Below are 21732 nucleotides of genomic sequence, written 5' to 3'. Positions count from 1 at the left end.
GTCAACGGTTCTCAGCGAGGAGGGGACCCAAGAAGGGAGGGGGGTGGACCGGACTCCCTCCGTTCTAACGGGCCTGATTGGGTAGCCGGGGTTCTAAAGGGGTGTGGCTGATCTTGACCGTGGGTTATAAAATCGTTCGTTGCTCAGGGGCCACCCTCATTGAAAGTGAGGGTGGCAGAGTTGAGTTGTGGGGGGGGGCGCCTCACAGAGGGGAAGAAGTAGGGGGGGTGGCGGGGAAATTATCATAAAAATATACTATTTGCAAACTTGCTAAACAAGAAGATCCGGCATCCATTCAGTGGGGGACTGTCTGAACCCCCAAGTCAATTCTGGATAGGTTCCTGATCAGAAGGAATCTTTAACGATCGATTAAGGCGCGTATGTGAGCCCTCCAAAGATCAGGGGGTAAATCGCGCTACTTTGCAACCTCTGTGCAGACCCAACACAATGGTGAGTGGCTTTTAGTGCTGCGTGTCCTCCTTTCCTTGCCCACTTGTTTGAAGTTTCTGCTTGGTCTCGGGGACTCCCCAGAACTTGGGTGGGTTTAGGTGGGTAAGTTTCGGGAGGTGAGTAAACCTTAAAAGGATGGTGAACTTAAAACTCTTTCCCAAAAAAACAGAATCTGGAGAGCTTACATGGTTGTGCTGCGCAGGCACAAGTGTAAGTGCAAAAAACCAGTAGCATGGAGTGAGTGTCTTTCTGTTGCCTGAGTTCTACTGCTACTAACTAGGGACCAAAATCAAATTGTGGGTGGGTTTACGTGGGTAACTTTCGGGATGTGAGTAAACCTTAAAAGGATGGTGAACTTAAAACTCTTTCCCAAAAAACAGAATCTGGAGAGCTTACATGGTTGTGCTGCGCAGGCACAAGTGTAAGTGCAAAAACCCAGTAGCATGGAGTGAGTGTCTTTCTGTTGCCTGAGTTCCGCTGCTACTAACTAGGGACCAAAATCAAATTGCTTTTTGCAAGATTTTTCTGGAGTGTGATCTTTGGGCTTGGAGCATTAGATTTCCTACCCTGAAAAAATGTGTGAACTGTTATCAAAGTTCTATTTTGGAACAGGATGGTGTCTTTCCGTACTTCTCAGTACTGTATATTGCATGTTAAATTGAGTCAGTGATTGTAGGGTGGGATATAAATAATACGGTAGTATTGCAGGAAGTTGGACCCAAATATTGCATTTTGAGTGTGGCCTGGCCTTCAGCCTTTCTGAATGTTCAGTTAAAATTTTAAATCTCTGCAGCTTAAGTTGCTTGAAGAAGGTTAAAGTTTGGTTTAGACACTGTGGAGCGTCCATGAAGTATGTCACATTTCAAACCAATGTTTCAGATTACTTTGCTTCTTTATTTCTTTGTTCTAACTTTATTGCCCCCTCCAGGCTCTTCTCCTGAAACATGAAGTGTGGCATATCTTACGGTTAATTCTTACGAAAACTTATTTTCTGGAGACTAGAGGATATTTTAAAAAACCACTAATACTTATACAGGAAAGTAGATTTCTAACCACTAACAACATAAATAAGCTTGGTTTTTCTGGAATGCAGTGCTATTGGAAGCACAGTTTCTAGCACATCTTTAGTGATACACAATATCTGGATTGATAAATGTTAAAGTGGTGTGCATTTTTCTTTTTGTTTGACAGGCTTCTAAGTAGGTGCACGTTTTCTTCCTGCCAGATATGAGAAGATGCCTCTTTTCTCAAAGAGGAATATTCCATATTTGTCAACTTTTTCACTCACATTTAGCACAGTAAATGTGGATTGCAGTAATCAAAGCTGTGAATTTTAGTGGTTTCATTAACAATACTGTTTTCAGATCAGTCTTTTAAAAGTCTTTTGCTCTGATTTCAGCCATTTAGGCCTTTAGCTCTCTTCAGTGCACAGTTGTGTTTGTGTGCACTGTTCCGCATATCCTTTCAAATATTTTCTCTGTATTTGAATCTGCACAGTCTCTGGTCTTTTGCATGCTTTAAAGCAGGGGTCTTCAAACCTGGCCCTTTTATGACTTGTGGACTTCAATTCCCAGAATTCCTCAGCCAGCGTGCCTGGCTGAGGAATTCTGGGAGTTGAAGTCCACAAATCATAAAAGGGCCAAGTTTGAAGATCCCTGCTTTAAAGTGTATTTAAATTTGGCCTTTTCTCAAGGAGTCAGACTTGGTAAGTAGTATATGGGAGTGGGGGGAGGCACTGAAGATTGAAGATAGCTGTGGGTGAGGTCAGAACTAAGATTCTCTGCTAACTTCATCTCCGCATTCAGATTTCATTGAACAGTTTTTTAAAGTGTGTACAAAAAGGTGTGTGTGTGGGGGGGGAAATGAAGCATTTTTCTTGTACAGGTAGTCTTATTTAGCATCCACAATTTGGCCCAGCAGCTTGGTCGTTAAGCAAAGCAGCTAAGTGAAACCATGACCATGCTTACAATTTTATTTCAACTTTTCGTTGCTTTACAGATTTGAGTAGTAAATGCAAGGATTGATCATAAAGTAATTTTGTCATCACTGTCCCAACTGAACTGTTACTAAACGAGGACTAACTTTAATTTAAAAAGTTTTCTTGGCTTATGTAGGCAAACTGAGAATGTTAGGATAGGAAACCACAACAATCTTGCCTAAATCCTTTGTATTCTTGCTGGAGTCTTGCGGTTGCTCCCAAGAGATAGCATTCTTATAACATCCAAAATTATTCTACTTCTGTTTATACACCTCAGAAGTCACTTACATTAGACAGGTGCAGTCACTTCTACCATCATTGGTTATAGATTGTTGTACTGTAACATTTTTTTTTATAGTTGGTCTCTTAAGGAGAATCCGATTTTGTGGGCACAAAAGCTTCCTAAGGAAAACAGTAGCTTTATGGAGCATCCTTTTCAAGTGTCAAACTCTGTATTAAGGTACTGGGTAATTAGTAATTCAAGGCCCCAAAATGTGTGCAGCTCTATTTACACTTCTGCAAAGGGGTATTTTGATGTACCACCCACAGTTGTTATATTGTAGCCAAGGTTTCTCACCATTCCACCATCAGGTGTAATAGGTTTTTGTGGCCTATGATAGTGAATTATTGTGGCATTAAAGAAAGATATAAAATGGGAGGCCCGTGACAGAAATTAACCACGGCAGGTCTTCAAATGGAAGTAGCAAATTCTTACAGGGAAAGCAGAAACATCACGGTACAGAAGGCCCTGCTCCTTTCCATACATTATTTTTGGTTTTTTTAGAAAAAACATTCTAATTTTTAGAATTAAACTACTTCTCAACGTGGCTTGCCATTGAACATTTTAAAAGAGAAATACAGTTATATTTCAGATGTCAAAAACATCTGGTTCATCTTGATTTGCCAGAAAGGTTAAAAATGCCAATTTTTGAAATATTTATTTGAGATTGTAGAAATGATAGTGAAATGCAGCTGGACGTACCTATAGTGTAAGGGGAGAACTGGGGTTTTTCTATAGTCTGATGTCACAAAGTACAGGAAGTTTTTCTTAGTAACTTGTCCATTGTATGTTGTCCATCAGTGCAATCCCTTGAATTCTTTGTCATCTTCTGGTGATTACATATAGACGACAAGTGTCCCAAAATTTAGTACAGGTAGTCCTCAACTTATGACTACAAATGAGCCAAAAATTACCTGTTGTCAAGTGAGACATTTGTTAAATGAATTTTGCCCCATTTTATGACCTCTCTTCCCTCAGTTGTTAAGTGAATCACTGCAGTTAATAAGTTAGTAACCCGGTCGTTAAGTGGATCTGGCTTCCCCATTGACTTTGCTTGTCAGAAGGTTGCAAAAGGTGATGATGACCTGATCTTGGGACATAGCAGTGGTCATAAATATCAACCAGTTGCCAAGTATCTGAATTTTGATCACATGATCATGGGGATACTGGAAAGGTCATCACTTAAAAACGGTCATAAGTCAGTTTTTTTCAGTGCTTTTGTAACTTTGAGCGGTCACTAAATGAACTGTTGTAAGCCGAGGACTACCTGTAAGCGGTGAAGCTTCTGTAGATGTTGCAGAGTTTTGACCACTACTCAGTGCAAGGAATAGGTGGGTGTAAGACAATTTACTTTTCCCTTATTGCTGCAATTCAATTTTGCATGGTTGGCAGTGTGACACACAGATGCCTTAAGTCAGGGGTCTTCAAACTTGGCAACTTTAAGATTTGTGGACTTCAACTCCCAGAATTCCTCAGCCAGCCACGGCTGGCTGAGGAATTCTGGGAGTTGAAGTCCACAAGTCTTAAAGTTGCCAAATTTGGAGACCCCTGACTTAAGTTCTACAACACTTTCAGGTGCTTGTGGAACCTAGCAATAAGCCTTTCAAGTTTTTATATTTAAAATTGTTTTTTAAAAGTTTTACAAGTCTTGGAAGTGAGATGTCGAACATTTATTTAAAAAAAAAAACTATGCAAAATCACTGGAGGAATTCTAGTGCCTGGAAAAGGTGGCTGATTATGAATACTCTGTATTTGCTTGAGGAGGGATGTGCAAAATATTTGTCATTTGAAACAAAAGTCATTTTGCATTCAAAATGAGCTCAAAAACACTTTCCAAGTGAGAGCCTGCCTGTTTCAAACATTAACTATTAACGCAAAATAGGGTGCTTCGAATTGTTTTGTCCATTACTGTATGTGCCATCCCCTCCCACACCCTTTAGCCTCATGGACATCCCAAGAGGGGAATAACAAATTGTTTATGATCATTGATTAGTAAGATAGATTAAGTTCAGAATAGGTAATTGGCACAAGAATTTTTTTTGAAACTTTGCTCTGGTTCTAATCCAACACTTTAATGCAAGAATAGGGTGCAATTCTGCAGCCTGGCAAGCAGCCACTTGAAGACATGGAATGGGCAAGTGTAGCAGTAATGGGCTATCTTACTGCAGACCTGTGCAACACGTGGTGATCTCATCACCAAAACAACTTTTTGCTGGCCACCTATAACACAACACCTCCTGGACACACCTCCTTTCCAAGCATTGGCATCTTACTGATTATGTCATTATCAGGAGAAAAGAGAGGCAGAGTCACCAGGACCAGGTGTGGTGCCAAACGTTGGACAGACCACAGGCTCATTGTCTCCAAAATGAAGCTCCGTATCCAATCCAAGCGGTGATCACTAGGAAGCAAGGCCATGAAGAGAACTAATGGGTCCAGGATTAAGAGCCCCAGGACAGCTTCAGCACTGGCTGAAGACTTAGAAACTAAGCTTGCTGATCTACAAATTGCTGGCATTGTTGAGGTTCAATGAGAAAGATGAAGAGGTTATAGCAGTGATGGCAAACCTTTTAGAGACTGAGTGCCCATAACTGCCCCGCTCACCCGCAGCGCCACTCACCGCAGCAGATCGCCATGGCGGCCCAGCAGCACCATGGTGGCCACGCCTTCCAGCCATGCCCCACAGCATCATCTCTGTGTGACGGGGCGCGAGGGCGGAGTCTTGTCCCCGCTGCCCAGCTGCCATGTCCTTGGCTGCACTGCTCCGCGCGGGCCGCACCTGGGGGCGACTGCTCTGGAAGGGCTGCTGGTGAGGAGGAGGCTGGGGGGGGGGGCGATGACACGCGTGCCATAGGTTTGCCATTACTGGGTTATAGGCTTTACTTCTTGAAAAGCATCACCTTTGTCCTGTCTATCAGAACAACTTGTCATCGGCTGCCAAGAAAAATCCCTTTACCATTGTTTGTAGGATAGTCCAGAATTAGCCACCTAAAATGCAAGATGTCTGGCTGAGTACCAAGGCAGACAAAGTATAGGGATATGCTGATGAAAACAACTTGAAATGGTTCTGCGAAGGCCTTTACACTGTCTAACCAATGTCAGTCTCAGGAGTTTGTCCCTCCTCAGTAAAAGGTAAAACTCATTACAGGTAGTCCTCGATTTACAACCACAATTGAGCCCAGCGTTTTTGTGGCTGAGTGAAACTTGTTAAGTGATGTTTGCCCCATTTTACAACCCACAGTTGTTAAGTGAATCACTGCAGTGGTTAAAGTAGTAACATGGTTGTTAGGTGAATCTGGCCTCGCCATTGACTTTGCTTGTCAGACGGTCGTAAATGCGGATCACATGATCCTGGGACACTGCAACCGTCATAAATATGAGTCAATTTCCAAGTGTTCAAATTTTGATAACGTGACCAAGGGGATGCTGCAATGGTTGTCACTCTGAAAAACAGTCATAAGTCACTTTTTTTTAGTGCCGTTGTAACTTTGAACAGTCACTAAACGAACTGTTGGAAGTTGAGGTTTACCTGTGTAGAGACAGCTCAGATCTTGCAGAGATGAGCTGAACACTAAAACCATCCTCAGTTCATTGTCCACTTATAGTGATACGATAGACAGGATCCCCAAGGTTGACGTCAACAGCTCCATGGATGACCTACAGTAGTAACTGAAGTTACAGAAGTGTCAGCCAGCTTTCCATTGACAAAACACCACACCTGCAGAGGTATACAAGGTCAGTGGTCCTCTATTTATAGAGAAAATCAATGAGATAGTTGAGTATTTGGACGCAAGGATCCATTCCTCAGGAAGTTAAAGATGCACCCATTGTACACTTCCACAAGAGGAAAGGTAATTGACAAGTATGTGACAACCGCTGAGGAATCTTGCTGCTCCGGCCAGAAGCTATGTTACCAACATCGGGAGCAGAATCATGAATTCTGTGCAACACTTTGTTGGCCTCATGAAAGCCTTTAATACTGTCAGCTGCCAAGGCTGTGGAGGATCATGGCAGAGTTTAGCAGCCCCACCATATTTATTCAGATACAGATAGTCCTCAGTTTATGACCAGTTGCTTAGCTACCATTTGAAATTCTAACTGACCAATCTGGGGGGTTACTGGATTCAAAGTTTTGACAGTTCTCTCCCTTCTCTAAAGTTCTTTAGAGCAGGGGTCTTCAAACTTGGCAACTTTAAGACTTGTGGACTTCAACTCTCAGAATTCCTCAGCCAGGCTGGCTGGCTGAGGATTTCTGGTAGTTGAAGTCCACAAGTCTTAAAGTTGCCAAGTTTGGAGACCCCTGCTCTAGAGCAAGAATGTCCAACCTTGGCAACTTTTAAGACTTGTGGACTTCAGCTCCCAGTATTCCTCAGCCTGGCAGGCTGGCTGAAGAATTCTGGGAGTTGAAGTCCACAAGTCTTAAAGTTGCCAAGTTTGGAGACCCCTGCTCTAGCGCAAGAATGTCCAACCTTGGCAACTTTTAAGACTTGTGAACTTCAGCTCCCAGTATTCCTCAGCCAGCCGAGGCTGTCTGGGGAATTCTGGGAGTTGAAGTCCACAAGTTTTGAAGTTGCCAAGTTTGAAGATGAGCAGGGGTGTCAAACTGCTGGCCCGTGAGCTGGACGCATCATCCAGAAGCCGCGCCCACCCCATTGCCGGCAATGGCGAAAAGGCTCCGATACATTGCACGACGTCACGTGACGTCGTGAGTTTGACATGTCAGCTCTAGAGCAAGAATGTCCAACCTTGGCAACTTTTAAGATTTGTGGACTTCAGCTCCCAGTATTCCTCAGCCAGCCAGCCTGGCTGAGGAATACTGGGAGTTGAAGTCCACAAGTCTTAAAATTGCCACAGTTGGACATTTTTTTTAAATCCCATTTATATCCTGCCCTTCTCCGAAGACTCAGGGCGGCTTACAAGCTTAGCAGTAGCCTTCATTCTATGTATATGCCTTCTTATTAGGGCTTTCACACACACCCCAAGCGGCATTATTACAAAGTCAGCTTAATTGCCCCCAACAATCTGGGTCCTCATTTTACCTACCTGGGAAGGATGGAAGGCTGAGTCAACCTTGAGCCTGGTGGGACTCGAACCTGCAGCAAATCAACCACCAGGTCTACATACTGCTGATGAGCCAATGGGCAGGTCATATCATGCCAAATTAGGGCATACTGAAGCAACTCCTTTTTTTTTGCAGAACTCTTGCACAGCTGGAGGGCAGGCAGAAAGTAACAAAGATACAATAAAGGCTACTCTGAAGTTCTTTGACATAGACCCACCCACACCCAGGAACACAAAATCATTCTGCCTGGCATGGCCTCATATAACATCAGCTGCACAGGTCTAGAGCCACCAGTGCACAACTACAGGGACTGCACGTTTGCCCAACATGTGCCAGGACATTGTGCCCTAATTAACCTGACCGGTCATCTTTGGATCCCCCATACGTAATGTGATTAATGGTGTTGAAGTCTTTATTGGTAACAATGCACAAAGAACAACTGAACACTGATCAAGAACTGGCTTTCCTTTGCCAACCTGTTCTTTTGGGAAAATAACATTACAGTGATTATTCCTATTAATTAATGATCCTACTGCTTTATTACCGTATTTACAGCTAGTCCTCAACTTAAAACTGTTCATTTAGTGACTGCTTGAAGTTAAAACGGCACTGAAAAAAGCGGTTTATGACCATTGCAGCATCCCCACGGTCAGGTGATCAAAATTCAGATGCCTGGCAACTGACTCACATTTATGACCGTTGCAGTGTCTCAGAATCATGTGATCACCTTTTGTGACCACCTGACAAAGTCAACTGGGAAGCCAGATTAACTTAAACCGTGTTACTAACTTAACAACTGCAGTCGTACATTGAACCACTGTGGCAAGAAAGGTTGTGAAATGGGCCAAATTCACTTAACTGTCTCACCTGGCCAAAAAAATAAATAAAAATCTATTGCTCAGTTGTGGTCCTAAGTCAAGGGCTACTTGTATTTAGTAGATTTATGGCCACCATTTTAAACTAGTTTGGGTGACTTACAACAAATGCTTCAGTACCATCCAATAATATATATTCTCTTTTTTATTCAGTCCTTTTAAAACAGTTACAGCTTAGTGACTGTTTTAACCTTTGACCTGAAGCGTGGACCATGATAGAGGGATCTGTGCATTAGCAAAGCCCCAGGGGCTTAAGAAATATATAGCCTATCCATCATTAGAAATTCTGTTCGCATCTTGGTTTGAAGTTTGGATAGACTTTTTTGGGATTTCATGGATTACAAACCAGGGATGTAAAATTGATGGGGAATACTGATTCTGGGCCATCTATGCAAGCATATGAATCGCTTCCCGTTCTCTTCATATAATTAGATGTTTAATTGTTATTTAGAATGAGGTATTAGCTCTCTTTTGCATCAGTGTATTTCTAAACTTTTCATTCTGTCTTAATGAAAAGAAAACTCCATCTAAAACACCCTTGCTCTCCAGTTCATGCATAGCTTTCTTGTTAATTATACTGAAACAAGGGCTTCCAATTACAAGAGGCTACTAATTCTTGCTCGCTGGAATGAGCAGGTGAGCTCCATAATTAAAAGTTTGTTTAAGGTTGCATGTGGATATTGACCCGTGTTATAAGATGTGTGGTGCAATTTAATAGGTAAAAAAGGGCTCCTGGGGGTTTGGAGGTGGTAATAGTTTAAAAGTAAGCTGTTCATAAATAAATTTTGCCTTTCACATATAAATGGTCCTTGACTTAGAACCGTAATTGAGCCTGGAATTATGGCTGTCAGTCCTGCTGGTTGTTAAGTGGGTTGCCACATGATGGCACCTGATTTTACAACCTTTTTTTGAGGCAGTTGTTAAACAAATGCAGTGTAAAGTGAATGCCGCTATTGTTAAGCAAATCCATTGTCCGCAATGTGTGGGGTTTTTTTGGGTTGTTTTGTTTTTGCTGGAAACCATACTGATTTCTAGCAAAAAAAAAAAAACATCGTAAAACGTGATCATGTTTTGGGTCCCTGCAAATGACTGGTTGCCATCAGAACACTGAATCTGGGTCATAAGTGGGTCTGTCATAACTTCGAATGGTCACTAAGTGAGTAGTCGTAAATTGAGGACCACCTGTATCGGGCATATTGCTGCTGAGTGTTGGTAGGAAAAAAAATGCACATTGGAAATGGACGTGCCCTATTTCACGAGTTATTTGGAACTACTAGATGGAAAACGAAATGGCCGTGCACTTTGCTGCTTGGATGGGCTGGATCAGGGTTTCAAAAGTGAAGCACTCTGATTCTTAACCCAAAATGACAGGCGTGTGGGAGGCAACATTTTTCCTAACATACTTAAAGAGATGCAACTCTGGGGATAAGATGAGACAGTGGTCTTCTGACTGGGATATGACGCTGCTGAAATGGAGCCTTTCTCTCCCCCCCTCTCTCATTTTCTGCACCTCTTTCTCTGTTTCTTTTTTCTTGCAATAATAATATGATGATGATGATGATGTCAGAAGGAACCTTGGAGGTCATCTAGTCCAACCCCCTGCTCGGGCAGGAAACCCTATACCGTTTCAGACAAATGGCTGTCCAGTCTCTTCTTAAAAACTTCCAGTGTTGGAGCATTCACCACTTCTGGAGGCAGGTTGTTCCACTGGTTAATTGTTCTAACTGTCAGGAAGTTTCTCCTTAGTTCTAGGTTGCTTCTCTCCTTGACTAGTTTCCATCCATTGCTTCTTGTCCTGCTTTCAGGTGCTTTGGAGAATAGCTTGACTCCCTCTTCTTTGTGGCAGCACCTGAGATATTGGAACACTGCTATCACATCACCCCTCGTCCTTCTCTTCATTAAACTGGCCATACCCAATTCCAGCAACCGTCCCTTGTATGTTTTAGCCTCCAGACCTCTGATCATCTTAGTTGCTCTTCTCTGCACTCTTTCTAGAATCTCAACATCTTTTTTACATCGTGGTGACCAAAACTGGATGCAGTAGACAGTTGGAGTTGAGAATGTACTCTTGACAGAGTCAATTTTTGAATTTAATCTAAGGTTGCAAGCTGCCTATTCCTATCTTAGATAGACAAGGAACCCAGGACAGGTATTTCCAGGTATCCGTTGTAATAAGCGAGTCTTATTTCTATTGAAATGGGTTTCTTCTTTCTCCCATCTTAGTCATGGAGGCTCTGGAATCTGTTGATCTCACTTAAATGGTTTTCCTTTTTATTCCTGAGTCAGCCTTAACTCCTTCAAAAGTTGTAATGGACAAAAATCCACATCCTAGAGAACTATCTTTAGAGGGTGCGTATGACGAAAGATAAAACGAAACATTTACTTGAGAAGATAATTTTAAAAGTATGCTTTGATCATTTAGATCAAAGCCTATAGATATTTAAATTATTAAAATGTAGATTTTTTTAAAAAAAATATCTGTACAAGCTTTGCTTTCGTAAGTATTCTTTGAAGAAGACGTTGCTGGCCCAACTCTTATTTATTAAGGCCAGAGTAAAGATATTACAGTGTCATGGAAAGTTGTCTTTCTTTTGTGTTAGTGTTTTGGTCAGTGCTGTTTGGAGCGTTTTGACCCCTGCTGTATCCAGTAAGATATTCTTTTAGAGAAGATGCCCATCCTTTCTTTTAGTCTCCCATCTCTTCCCCAATTTCTCTCTTTCAGAATTCCAATGTTGAAAACCTGCCTCCACATGTGATCCGGCTGGTCTACAAGGAAGTCTCCACTCTAACATCAGATCCACCCGAGGGCATCAAGGTGTTCCCCAATGAGGAGGACATTACAGATGTGCAGGTCACCATTGAAGGACCTGGTGAGAGAGGGTTACTTGAAGAAGGTTCATCTTTGGGAATTTCTTCTCAGTGTTGCATCTCAAGATTGAACTGTAGGTGATGCTGATGCTGCTCTAGTCAAAGAATCATACCGGAGAAGGCAGCCCATCTTGGAATTATTGGTCAGTAGGAAGGAAGAAGTTAGAGGTTGGAAATGTGAGCCTTACTCGAGAAGATATTCCTCATACAGATATATGACTATAATGAAGCCTGGCCATTGTGGTTGCAACCCATGCTGATTTTTAAAGGGGAGTCAGTCACATAGCAAACCTGATTTTGCTTTCTTTTTTTGTGGCAGCCACTGAGCAAATCCATGGTTGAATGTGAATGCCACAGTCATTGAGTGAACCATTGGTTCACCGTTGGTTTTGTTAAAAAACCAGAAGTAAGTGCTGGTTTTTTTAGCAAAGCTGCTGTAAAAGGTGATCATGTGATCCCAGGATGTGGTCTGGTTGCCGAATGCCCAAAGTGTAGTCCTCATTGGAACTGATCATAAGTCGAGTGATAAGGAAACCCACCACCCCCTTTTTTTCTTCTTCTTCTTCTTCCCTTTGTAGAAGGAACTCCTTACTCTGGTGGCCTCTTCCGCATGAAGCTGATTCTCGGCAAAGACTTCCCTGCCAGTCCACCAAAAGGCTACTTCCTGACCAAAATCTTCCATCCCAATGTGGGTGCCAATGGGGAGATCTGTGTCAACGTGCTCAAGAAAGACTGGAAAGCAGAACTGGGCATCCGACATGTCCTGCTGGTAGGTTGTGGTTTTTAACTGGGTAGATCCCAGGATGGTAGATAGTGGACCCCCCAAAGTGATTGTTTTATTCTTCTTAGTACCTGGGCAGAAACCCACAGGGCTACATGTACATGTAGTCCTCAATTTACTTTCATAATTTAACCCAGAATTGTTTTGCCAGTAGTTAAGTGGGCCATTATGTGACCAGTCTGATTTTAGGACACTTTTCGTGGCGGTCTTTAAGTGAATCACCATGGTCATTAAATGAACCCATAAATGCTGATTTTCAGCAAAAAATGGTAAATTGTCCCATCACTGCAGCATGCTGAAATCTTGTAAATGTGGACCAGTTGCTCTGTGCCCAAAATCTGTCTGTCTCTATATCTATCTGTCTGTCTGTCTGCCTGTCTATCAAATCATCTATATCAGGGCTTTTCAACCAGTGGTACGGGTACCACCTGTGGTACGTTGGCAGGTGGTACGCGACCATCCTAGAAAAGTGGTAGCGGGGGAGGGGAATGAGCTGAACTGGTGGCAGCACCGCACAAGCCTGAGCGAGAGATGGCTGGAGCTGCAGGGCTGTCAGGGCTCAGCGGAAGCACCAGGATCAGCACCAGGCTCCAGCTGGAGCTCGGCGCTGATCCTGCCACTTCTGCTGAGCCCAGAAGAAGCAGCGATTAGATGGAATGTTGCAGCATCCCCAGGGTCTTGTGATTTACATTCAGATGCTTGGCAACTGATTCACATTTATGACGGTCACAGTGTCCCAGGGTCATGTGAAGTGACCAAAACCTGCTGCAACCACCCAGCAGACTAGGGGAATAAAAACCAAACATCCCCCACCCCACCCCCGCTGCCAATCCTCAACAGAAACGCTCACAACAATGAAAACCTCAGACAGGAGGAAGAGCGCCACCCGGGGGGGGGGCAGGCAGGTGTCTTGCTCGGCTGTGGCTTGGGGGGGGCACTTTTTTCAGTGCCATTGTAACTTTGAACAGTCACTAAGCAAACTCTTTCCTTTTTTTTGGTCATCAAGTTTTTGACACCTTGCTAGGTGACTGGTGGTACTCAGATGTTGCCATATCCTAAAAGTGATACAAGGGGTGAAAAGGTTGAAAAGCCCTGATTTATATCAGTGAATGTACCTGCCTGGCCTATAGTCCCCAAACTGGCTCTCAGTGTGCCAGCAAATTTTACCCAAAAATATCGCAGTATCTGTCTGTGTATCTGTCTACTCAAAACAAAGTGGATCATGCAGCAAGACAGTGACCCAAAAGCATCTAGTCTCCTTGGTGGAGCAGTGGGCTAATGCCTCCTTAAGTAACACCAGCTGCCTGCAATTAGTGCAGGTTCGGGTCCCACCAGGCTCAAGGTTGACTCAGCCTTCCATCCTTCCCAGGTAGGTAAAATGAGGACCCAGATTGTTGGGGGCAGTTAAGCTGACTTTGTAATAATGCCGCTGGGTGTGTGTGAAAGCCCTAATAAGCAGGCATATACATAGAATGAAGGCTACTGCTAAGCTTGTAAGCCGCCCTGAGTCTTCGGAGAAGGACGGGATATAAATGGAATAAAAATAAAAATAAAATAAATAAATATAGTCAGAGTTAAAAGATGTATGAAGTAAATAGTTTGGAAAGTCTTGGCCTTATTTGTTGTTTAGTAAATTTATATGACTAGCCCTCTCATATACATGACTCTGGGTGGCTAACAATTAAAATCAATAGAAACAAAGCAAATAGCGACCAATGATTTAAAACCTAAGTGACAGAATCCTATAGAAATGCGGAAGGATCTGAAGCATGGAATTCATGTGAAGATGCCCACAGACATCCCTAACTTGAAGTGTTCTGTGAGGAGGAATGGGCTGAAATTCTTCCAAACCAATGTGCAGGACTGATTGACAGTTATTGAAAACATTTCACTGCAGTTATTGCTGCTCAAGGGGACCCACATTATTACTGAGAGAAAAGTTCACAAACCTTTGCCAGACGCCAACATGTAGCTTTGAATTATTTTTATGAATAAATGGACAAGTGCTGTTTGGATATTTTAGTTGGGTTTTCTTTTATCTAGTTTTTGTAATTTGCGTGGAGAACAGCATATCTTAGGTCATACTTACATAGAAATAGATGAAAATTCAAAAGGGTTTGCGAATGTTTGAATTTGTAAATGTGTGACTTTCTTCAAAATAGCTCACGGAAAGATTTGGAATGAGCTGTTGAGGAAATTTTTTTCCCCCCAAAACTATAAAGCTAGTCCTTGAGTTACAATGGTTCATTTAGTGACCACTCAAAGTTACAATGGCAATGAAAAAAGTGACTTACTGTATAGCAATAGCACTTACGCTTATATACCGCTTCATAGTGCTTTACAGCCCTCTCTAAGCGGTTTATAGAGTCACCATATTGTCCCCAACAATCTGTGACCTCATTCTACCGACCTCGGAGTGATGGAAGGCCAAGTCAGCCTTGAGCTGGTAAGAATCGAACTGCTGGCAGCTGGCAGTCAACACAAGTAGCCTAGAGTAGACTTATGCCCGTTTTTCACACTTGACAACCGTTGCAGCATTCCCCCACAGTCACGTGATCAAAAGTCAGATGCTTGCCCACTCATGTTTATGATGGTTGCAGTGTTGTGGGATCACGTGATCCCTTTTGCAACCATCTGGCAAGTAAAGTCAATGTGGGGGGAAGCCAGATTCACTTAACAACCATGTTACTAACTTAACTGCAGTGATTCACTTAACAACATAAAATGGGGCAGAATTGACTTAGCAACTATCTCACCAAGTAACAGCAATATTGGGATCAGTTGTGGTTGTAAGTCAAGGGACTACCTATATTTTAATTTTTTCCCCCCAAAAAGTGTACAGCAGAACGGTCCTTTTTTTTTTATTCAAGGAGTTTCAGGAGGCAGAAATGATATTCTGCTTTGCCCACTTTGTTTCCAGATGAAAAAGCAGAGAGAGGGTGTTCAGTATTTACACACAGCTATGTCGAAGAAATGAAAAAGGAGGACAAGGTTGCATGCAGAAAGAAGCACTTCAAATCACTTAGAAAGCATTTTAGTTAAGAGACTTTGTATTACTGGATTAATTTATAAGATGCATTCTGGTTAATTTCTATGCTGGTCTGGTACAGCTTTGACTTTAAGAAGAGTAAGTGGTCTTACACATCACAAAATGGTGCTTCCGAGCTTTGGTAATTTGTAGATATGTTTGCATTTAATTAAACACCTTAAAAGGCACATGAATAATCAACTATAAATTTGGAAGTCATTTGTAAACTGCCAGGCATCCCTTGGAGATTCAGTGGTCTACAAATGTAATAAATAAAGGAAAATCAATAGTCATTGGTGAACTCCATTAAGAACAGCCAGCACAGTTTGCAAAGCTTAATTCCTCATTTTTCCTACTGCCAGTGTGCAGCAAGAGGGTGGGGGATTTAAAAAGCCGTATTTTGTCCTCGTCCAGCTTTTCTCCTGCTGCTTCCAGCACACCTTTCCAGCTCCTGAGTTTTCAGTTCTAAAGTCCCGGAGCTGAATCTGAAACATGGCTTGGGGCCCTGGGATGGTGCTACTGTCTGCAAAACGGGAATGTGTGACCACCGAAGGCTTGGGTTCAAATTTCAGGATTGGAAACAGTAGCGTTGTAGAAGTCACGATGCTCCTCGCACTTGATAAGGCAAGAGAGATAAGCGGGCTGGTTCGAAACCAGTCAGAACTGAAGAAGCTTCTTGGATGAGAAGCGAAACGTCTACTAGGGAAAAAAAAACAACAAAGTCCAGTTGCCTTTTGAATAAACATCTTTGGGACAACTCTGACCTGGATGACTGAGAATCTCCATAGGCATTTAGCTGGTTTGAAAAGCTTTCCATTGATTGAGTTTTCTGGATAAAAGGAAGCTTAGAGGTCAAAGAGTCTCCGAGGATTGGGGTGAAAACTGCACGATCGTCGGCACAGTGTTGTGATTGAAGTCCTGCCCTTTGTGTATATGTGTACATCACAGATTTTTTTTCTCAAAGGGACAGAGGTTCGATCACAGTGTTTCACCTGCCATCTTGCAGATTTTGACTCTTCCCACCACTGATGCCTCTGCGTGTGGGCTTAACTCCTTAGCCATTGATCTACCATGTTAGCTCTGTTTTCTGAAGTGAAGTGCACTTTCCTCACAAACAGAGATCGAAGGGTAATGCACTTGTGAAAATGGGCTGCCTTGTTCCTAGCTCTGTTTTTATTCTGTAGAACCAAAAGACAGTGGGAGCTAAAAAAGTTGGAAAGTTTTATCTTTTTTAACTATTGATTTTTTATTATTTGCATGGGGGACGTTGTTTTATAGGGGGAATGGAAACATTTTAAATGTAAAATTGTGTACCCTTTATATATATATATATATATATGGATCTTTGGTCATTCGGGTTTTTCCCCACGTAGAATTGAAGGTGTAAGAGCAACGTTTCGACGGAATCCCATCCGTCATCCTCAGGCTGGTGGCTTCAGCTTCCTTCTTCTGGGAGAAGCATGTGGTAGTGGAAGGAAGCTGAAGCCACCAGTCTGAGGATGACGGATGGGATTCCGTCGAAACGTTGCTCTTACACCTTCAATTCTACGTGGGGAAAAACCCGAATGACCAAAGATCCACATACAAACACCCGCGAAATCGAGCAATCGGATTACATTACTGTACATGGCTGTGTGTCCCAATTATGCTACTGAGATAAACCTTGTTGTTCCAAGAGAACAAAATGGAGTAACAAATAGTATGTCATAGACATTTAAGGCTCTGAGATGGAGAAAAAACATACAGCTAAACGTACTTTATACCAATACATCTCTATGCTATTTTATCTTTGAAAATCACTACATCCATACAGTGCTTTATACGTTGCCTTAAACCTCCCAGCTTTGTCTTTTTAGAGTTCTTATCGACTCCTCCTAGCTATAACTTCCTTAAATTTTCTTTTCCTCTCCACTCAAACTTCCTTCATGTACATTGGGATCTTGTTACTCGGGTGCTTTGAAACATCAAATTTGGTACTCAGTGCATTTTGACGTGAAAATTTTGTCCCAAAACTCATCGTTTGTTTGGTACTCAATGCTCAAGCTAGAACTTGTCAGTGTTGGCTGGCTGCCTTGTGACTCACTACATTATTCCTTATGGGGCAAATGTGTTTGGTATGCATAGTTTTTGGTAGTCACGGCACCTCTGGAAACAATTAATGATGAGTACCAAAGTACCACTGTACTTATTTTGTGATTTCATCTTCATTCCTCCGGTATCACTAAACCAGTTCAGTGTACTTCATTCATTCTTACAGATCACTCCACATCTAGTCTTGATGCTATCTCTTGCTCAACCACATACACACTCCCATTGCATCCAACTTTTATGTTTCTGCGCTTCCGTACAATAAAAACGAGCAGAAACGCACTCCAGGCGATCATTTTCACTTCTTTTTATCAAACCTTCGTTCCTGGCAACTGGACAAATAGTATCCACTACTTTACGGTCAGCATTCAAAAGACTTCACATTTCTCCCAACTGTGTCCTCATCTTCAGTAAACATTGTATCAAATTGGGCGAATTCATCTTGCTTGCTCGTGGTTCTTTTTTTTTTTTTAAACCGTTTAAGAATGACCTGCAATAATTTGCCTTATTTTTCTTGTCAAACATAACTGTCTTGGTTTTGGAGGCATTGATTTTAGATCAGACTCCTTGGAGTGCCATACGGCTTTCAAGCCTTTGTTGCAGATCAATTGTTCTTAGCCACCCAGGTGGCCTTGTCTGCCAACAAAAGCGCACGTACATCCACACCTGCAGCCAATACGCCTCTAAGTGTTGCCATAAGCGTGCCTTGTGTATTCATTTATAAACACATTGAGAACTGTAGCTTTATTGCAGTCGCTATGATTTGCTGAAAGAGAAAGATCTGCTAGTTCTCAACACTTCATTTAGTGACTGTTCAAGGTTACAGCGTCACTGGAAAAAAGTGACTTATGACCATTTTTCACACACAACGACCGTTGTAGATACCCCATGGTCACGTGATCAAAATTCAACGCCTTGCAACTGACTCATGTTAATGACTGTTGCAGTGTCCCGGGATCACACGATCATCGCCTTTTGCGATCTTCTGACAAGCAAAGTCAGTGGGGAAGCCAGATTCACTTAACAACCGTGCGACTAATTTGACCGCCGCAGTGATTCACTTCAACACTGTGGCAAGAAAAATCACTGTCAAATGGGGCAAAAATCACTTTAACAACTGTCTCAACTTAGCAACAGAAATTTTGAGCTCACCTGGGGTTGTAAGTCAAGGACGACCTGTATAAAGCTGCATTGTGCTTCCCCAGCGTCTAGAGTTTTGTATTGTTTGTGACCAAAGCCTATTATGTCTCTTCTCCATTCCTTCAGGAGACTGGAGAAAAAAACCTCTTCGGTTGGGGAGGCAGAAGGAAATAAACTCATCAAGGGTGGAAGTTAGTCTAGCCCAGGGGTAGGCAACCTCGGCTCTTTTATGACTTGTGGACTTCAACTCCCAGAATTCCTGAGCCAGCCATGCTGAGTAGAAATGGAGAGGTTTCCATGCTGGCTCAGGAATTCTGGGAGTTGACGTCCACAAGTCATAAAAGAGCCAAGGTTGCCTACCCCTGGTCCAGTCCTTGGAGAGAATGGGAGACTTGCCATCTTCCCCTGGCCCTGAATGTCTTGAGTTCTGTCTGATGATTCCTCCCACTTCCCCAAGGTGCTTTTTCAAAAGGTGCGCCTGGAGTTTGTTTTCCCTGGAAAACATTTTGCTTCTCATCCAAGAAACCTCTTCAGCTCTGACTAACCTCTTGTTTGGGGCAGCCATTAAGCAAATCTGTGATCATTTGTATGAATGCCACCAGGAAAAACAAGCCCAGTTGCAAGAACGCCTTTGGGGGCAACCATGACCTGGATGACTGAGAACCTCCGTAGACATGCCTCCCTCTTGTAACTGTGATTTCCTTATTTTGCTCTTGCTCCAGACCATCAAGTGTTTGCTGATCCATCCCAACCCGGAATCCGCCCTGAATGAGGAGGCAGGGCGCCTCCTGCTGGAGAACTATGAGGAGTACGCCTCCCGAGCTCGGCTCCTAACCGAGATTCATGCCCAGCCCTCCTCTGGCTTGCATACCAAGAACCCTGCTGAGCCTTGCTCTTCTTCGGCAGGTGCCTCCGGGGAGGGTCCCATGGCCAAGAAACACGCAGGTGACAGAGACAAGAAACTGGCTTCCAAGAAGAAGACTGACAAGAAGCGAGCTCTCCGGCGGCTTTAGGGGATGGGGTGGGGTTGGGGTGTGAGGGTGTGAAACAGGCGTGTTGTGGGCATTGGGGGTTCCATAGTACATTTTCAATCTCTCCTCTCTTCCTCTGCCATCTTCACTTGGAGACTGCAGTCCAACTTTGTCTTACCCTTGTCGGATTTTTCTTCTTTTCAGTCTTTAAGTTATTTAAATTATAAAAGCAGAAAAATCTATTAAATGCCTTTGTTTTCTAAGGAAGGCTCGTACATGTACGGTTGTGCCATCATATGAAGCTGGGTGGGGGAGCATGTTGAGGGTATCTGGTTCCCCTCCTTAAAATGAAGGCCTTCTGGAAGACCCAAAGGTCAGAACTCGGTGGAGGTGGGAAGAGGTACCTGTGCTTTTTGGAAGAAAAAAACCCTGCTGTTTTCATTTTAAGGGAAGAAAACATCAAGGAGGGGAATAGGTCTGGCTTATAAAACTACAAGGGAAGGGTACTATGACTTCTTAGAGTTCCGTGTCACTTTATAAAATGGCTTCATATCAGAAAAGGGAAATATTTCCTCACGCAATACCTGAATCACAAGTTTGTTGTCGACATGCTTTTCAGATGTGGACATGATGGCAGGTATCTTTATATAGAAGGGAGAATTATGTGTCTTTGCGACCGGTCACAATGAGACTCTTGACATTTAGGGGTTGTGTAGATCTAGAATGTTCAGGTAAGGGAAAGCTGGAATGACTGTTCTGGGAAACATCTGTATGGCAGCTTGCTGGAACTGAGCTATCTCAGTTTGTTGAAGGGTAAGTTCGTGCATTTAAAACATGGGTGTCCTAAAGCAAAGAAGATGGTCCTCTGGGTCACTTTAGTGCAAGTGATTTTTATGATCGCCCTCGGACTTTCTGAGAAATGGCTGGCCAGAATTTCACACTTAACAACGTTAACTTGCAATGATTTAAGATAATTTGAGAACTTGCTGACCACAAATGTGCAGTTCTTTGCCAAGGGTTCAGGACAAGATGAGCAGATAGGCCTATAAAACAATTGATGTTCCTATTTGCCCCATCCAGTCAGCACTGAACAACTTCAGGTAATGTATTCTGCTTGGAAATCTAATATTTATTGCACTCGGTTTATTTTTACAGTATTTCTGTGTCCATTCAGTACTCAACAATTCAGACCCTTCAGCATTGCCTACAAGTGCCGTCACAGAGCGACTCAAAATCTGCTTGCCTTTATCATTTTATGACCTAGTTTTTAATTGATGCTTAAAAACTTTTATATAAATATTTTGTGGAGTTTTCCCAAAGCAGTAAGTCCATCAAAGATTTTTTTAAAAAAACCTATTACTTTTTTTGAAATAAATATCACATATAAATGGAAACAAATCAATAAAATTAGAATTTCAGTACCATTTATTCAAAATGAAGCGGAGTGTGCAGGTTTAGGGTGCCGATTCTTTTGAAATGGAATAGTTTTTGAAAGAAAGAACAAGATGGGAGTTCATTAGATGTAAGAAGGAAAACTTTCTAGAGGATTAGAGCCATTCCTGAAAATTCCTCTTTATTTTCACATCTATCTACAGTGAAGAGTCACTTCAACAGTGAGATGGGTAGCATATTAAATTTTAATATCTTCATGTATCAAGAGTAGAACAAATAGGGCTTTTACATCTTCAGTCCATGTAGGGATTTGGCTTCAAATCCAAATGTGTCAAGAACGTTGAGCTGATTCCTGATTTGTCCATTGAGACCTCTTCAAGTGAACAATTGTCCTGTAACTACAGAGAAGTTTGTTCAGCATGATTTAATTGTTGTGAGGTGTCAAGAAATTGGTATCTTGCCAATTCAAGCTGGGTTTGAGCTTGAGGAACATGATGCAGGAACATGCAGACTTATCTGCATGGGAACTGGTGAAGCATAACAAAGAAATCAAAATAAATTTTCCCACCACAGTTCATGCTGACGTATAATGGCGGGAGTTATTTTTGCCACCTAGTTTGCAATGCTTCTCCAAAGGGACATTGCACTGCAGAGCCAGAAAATAGGCTGCTAAAAGCTATCCAAAGCAAGAGCAATGAGGACCCAGATTGTTGGGGGAAATAAGCTGACTTTGTAATAATGCCGCTTGGGGGGGGGGCCGAAAGCCCTAATAAGCAGGCATATACATAGAATGAAGGCTATTGCTAAGTACATTGATTT

At 42.5% G+C, this 21732-nt stretch overlaps 1 protein-coding gene across 1 annotated transcript; it reads left to right on the top strand.

Annotated features, from left to right (window-relative positions):
• The first annotated feature begins 239 nt into the window (after positions 1-239).
• UBE2S (ubiquitin conjugating enzyme E2 S) lies at positions 240-19593 on the top strand. The gene is made up of 4 exons (XM_083377199.1): positions 240-450; positions 11368-11515; positions 12092-12282; positions 19273-19593. The coding sequence occupies exons 1-4, from the start codon at positions 448-450 to the stop codon at positions 19561-19563; spliced, it is 633 nt and encodes a 210-aa protein (XP_083233325.1). The 5' UTR covers positions 240-447; the 3' UTR covers positions 19564-19593.
• The last annotated feature ends 2139 nt before the right edge of the window (positions 19594-21732 follow it).

This window comes from Vipera ursinii (genome assembly GCF_947247035.1).
Source record: "Vipera ursinii genome assembly, chromosome: Z".
Lineage (NCBI taxonomy): Eukaryota > Metazoa > Chordata > Lepidosauria > Squamata > Viperidae > Vipera > Vipera ursinii.
The sequence above is the reverse complement of the archived record's forward strand: the minus strand, read 5'-3'. Positions and strand labels throughout refer to the sequence as shown.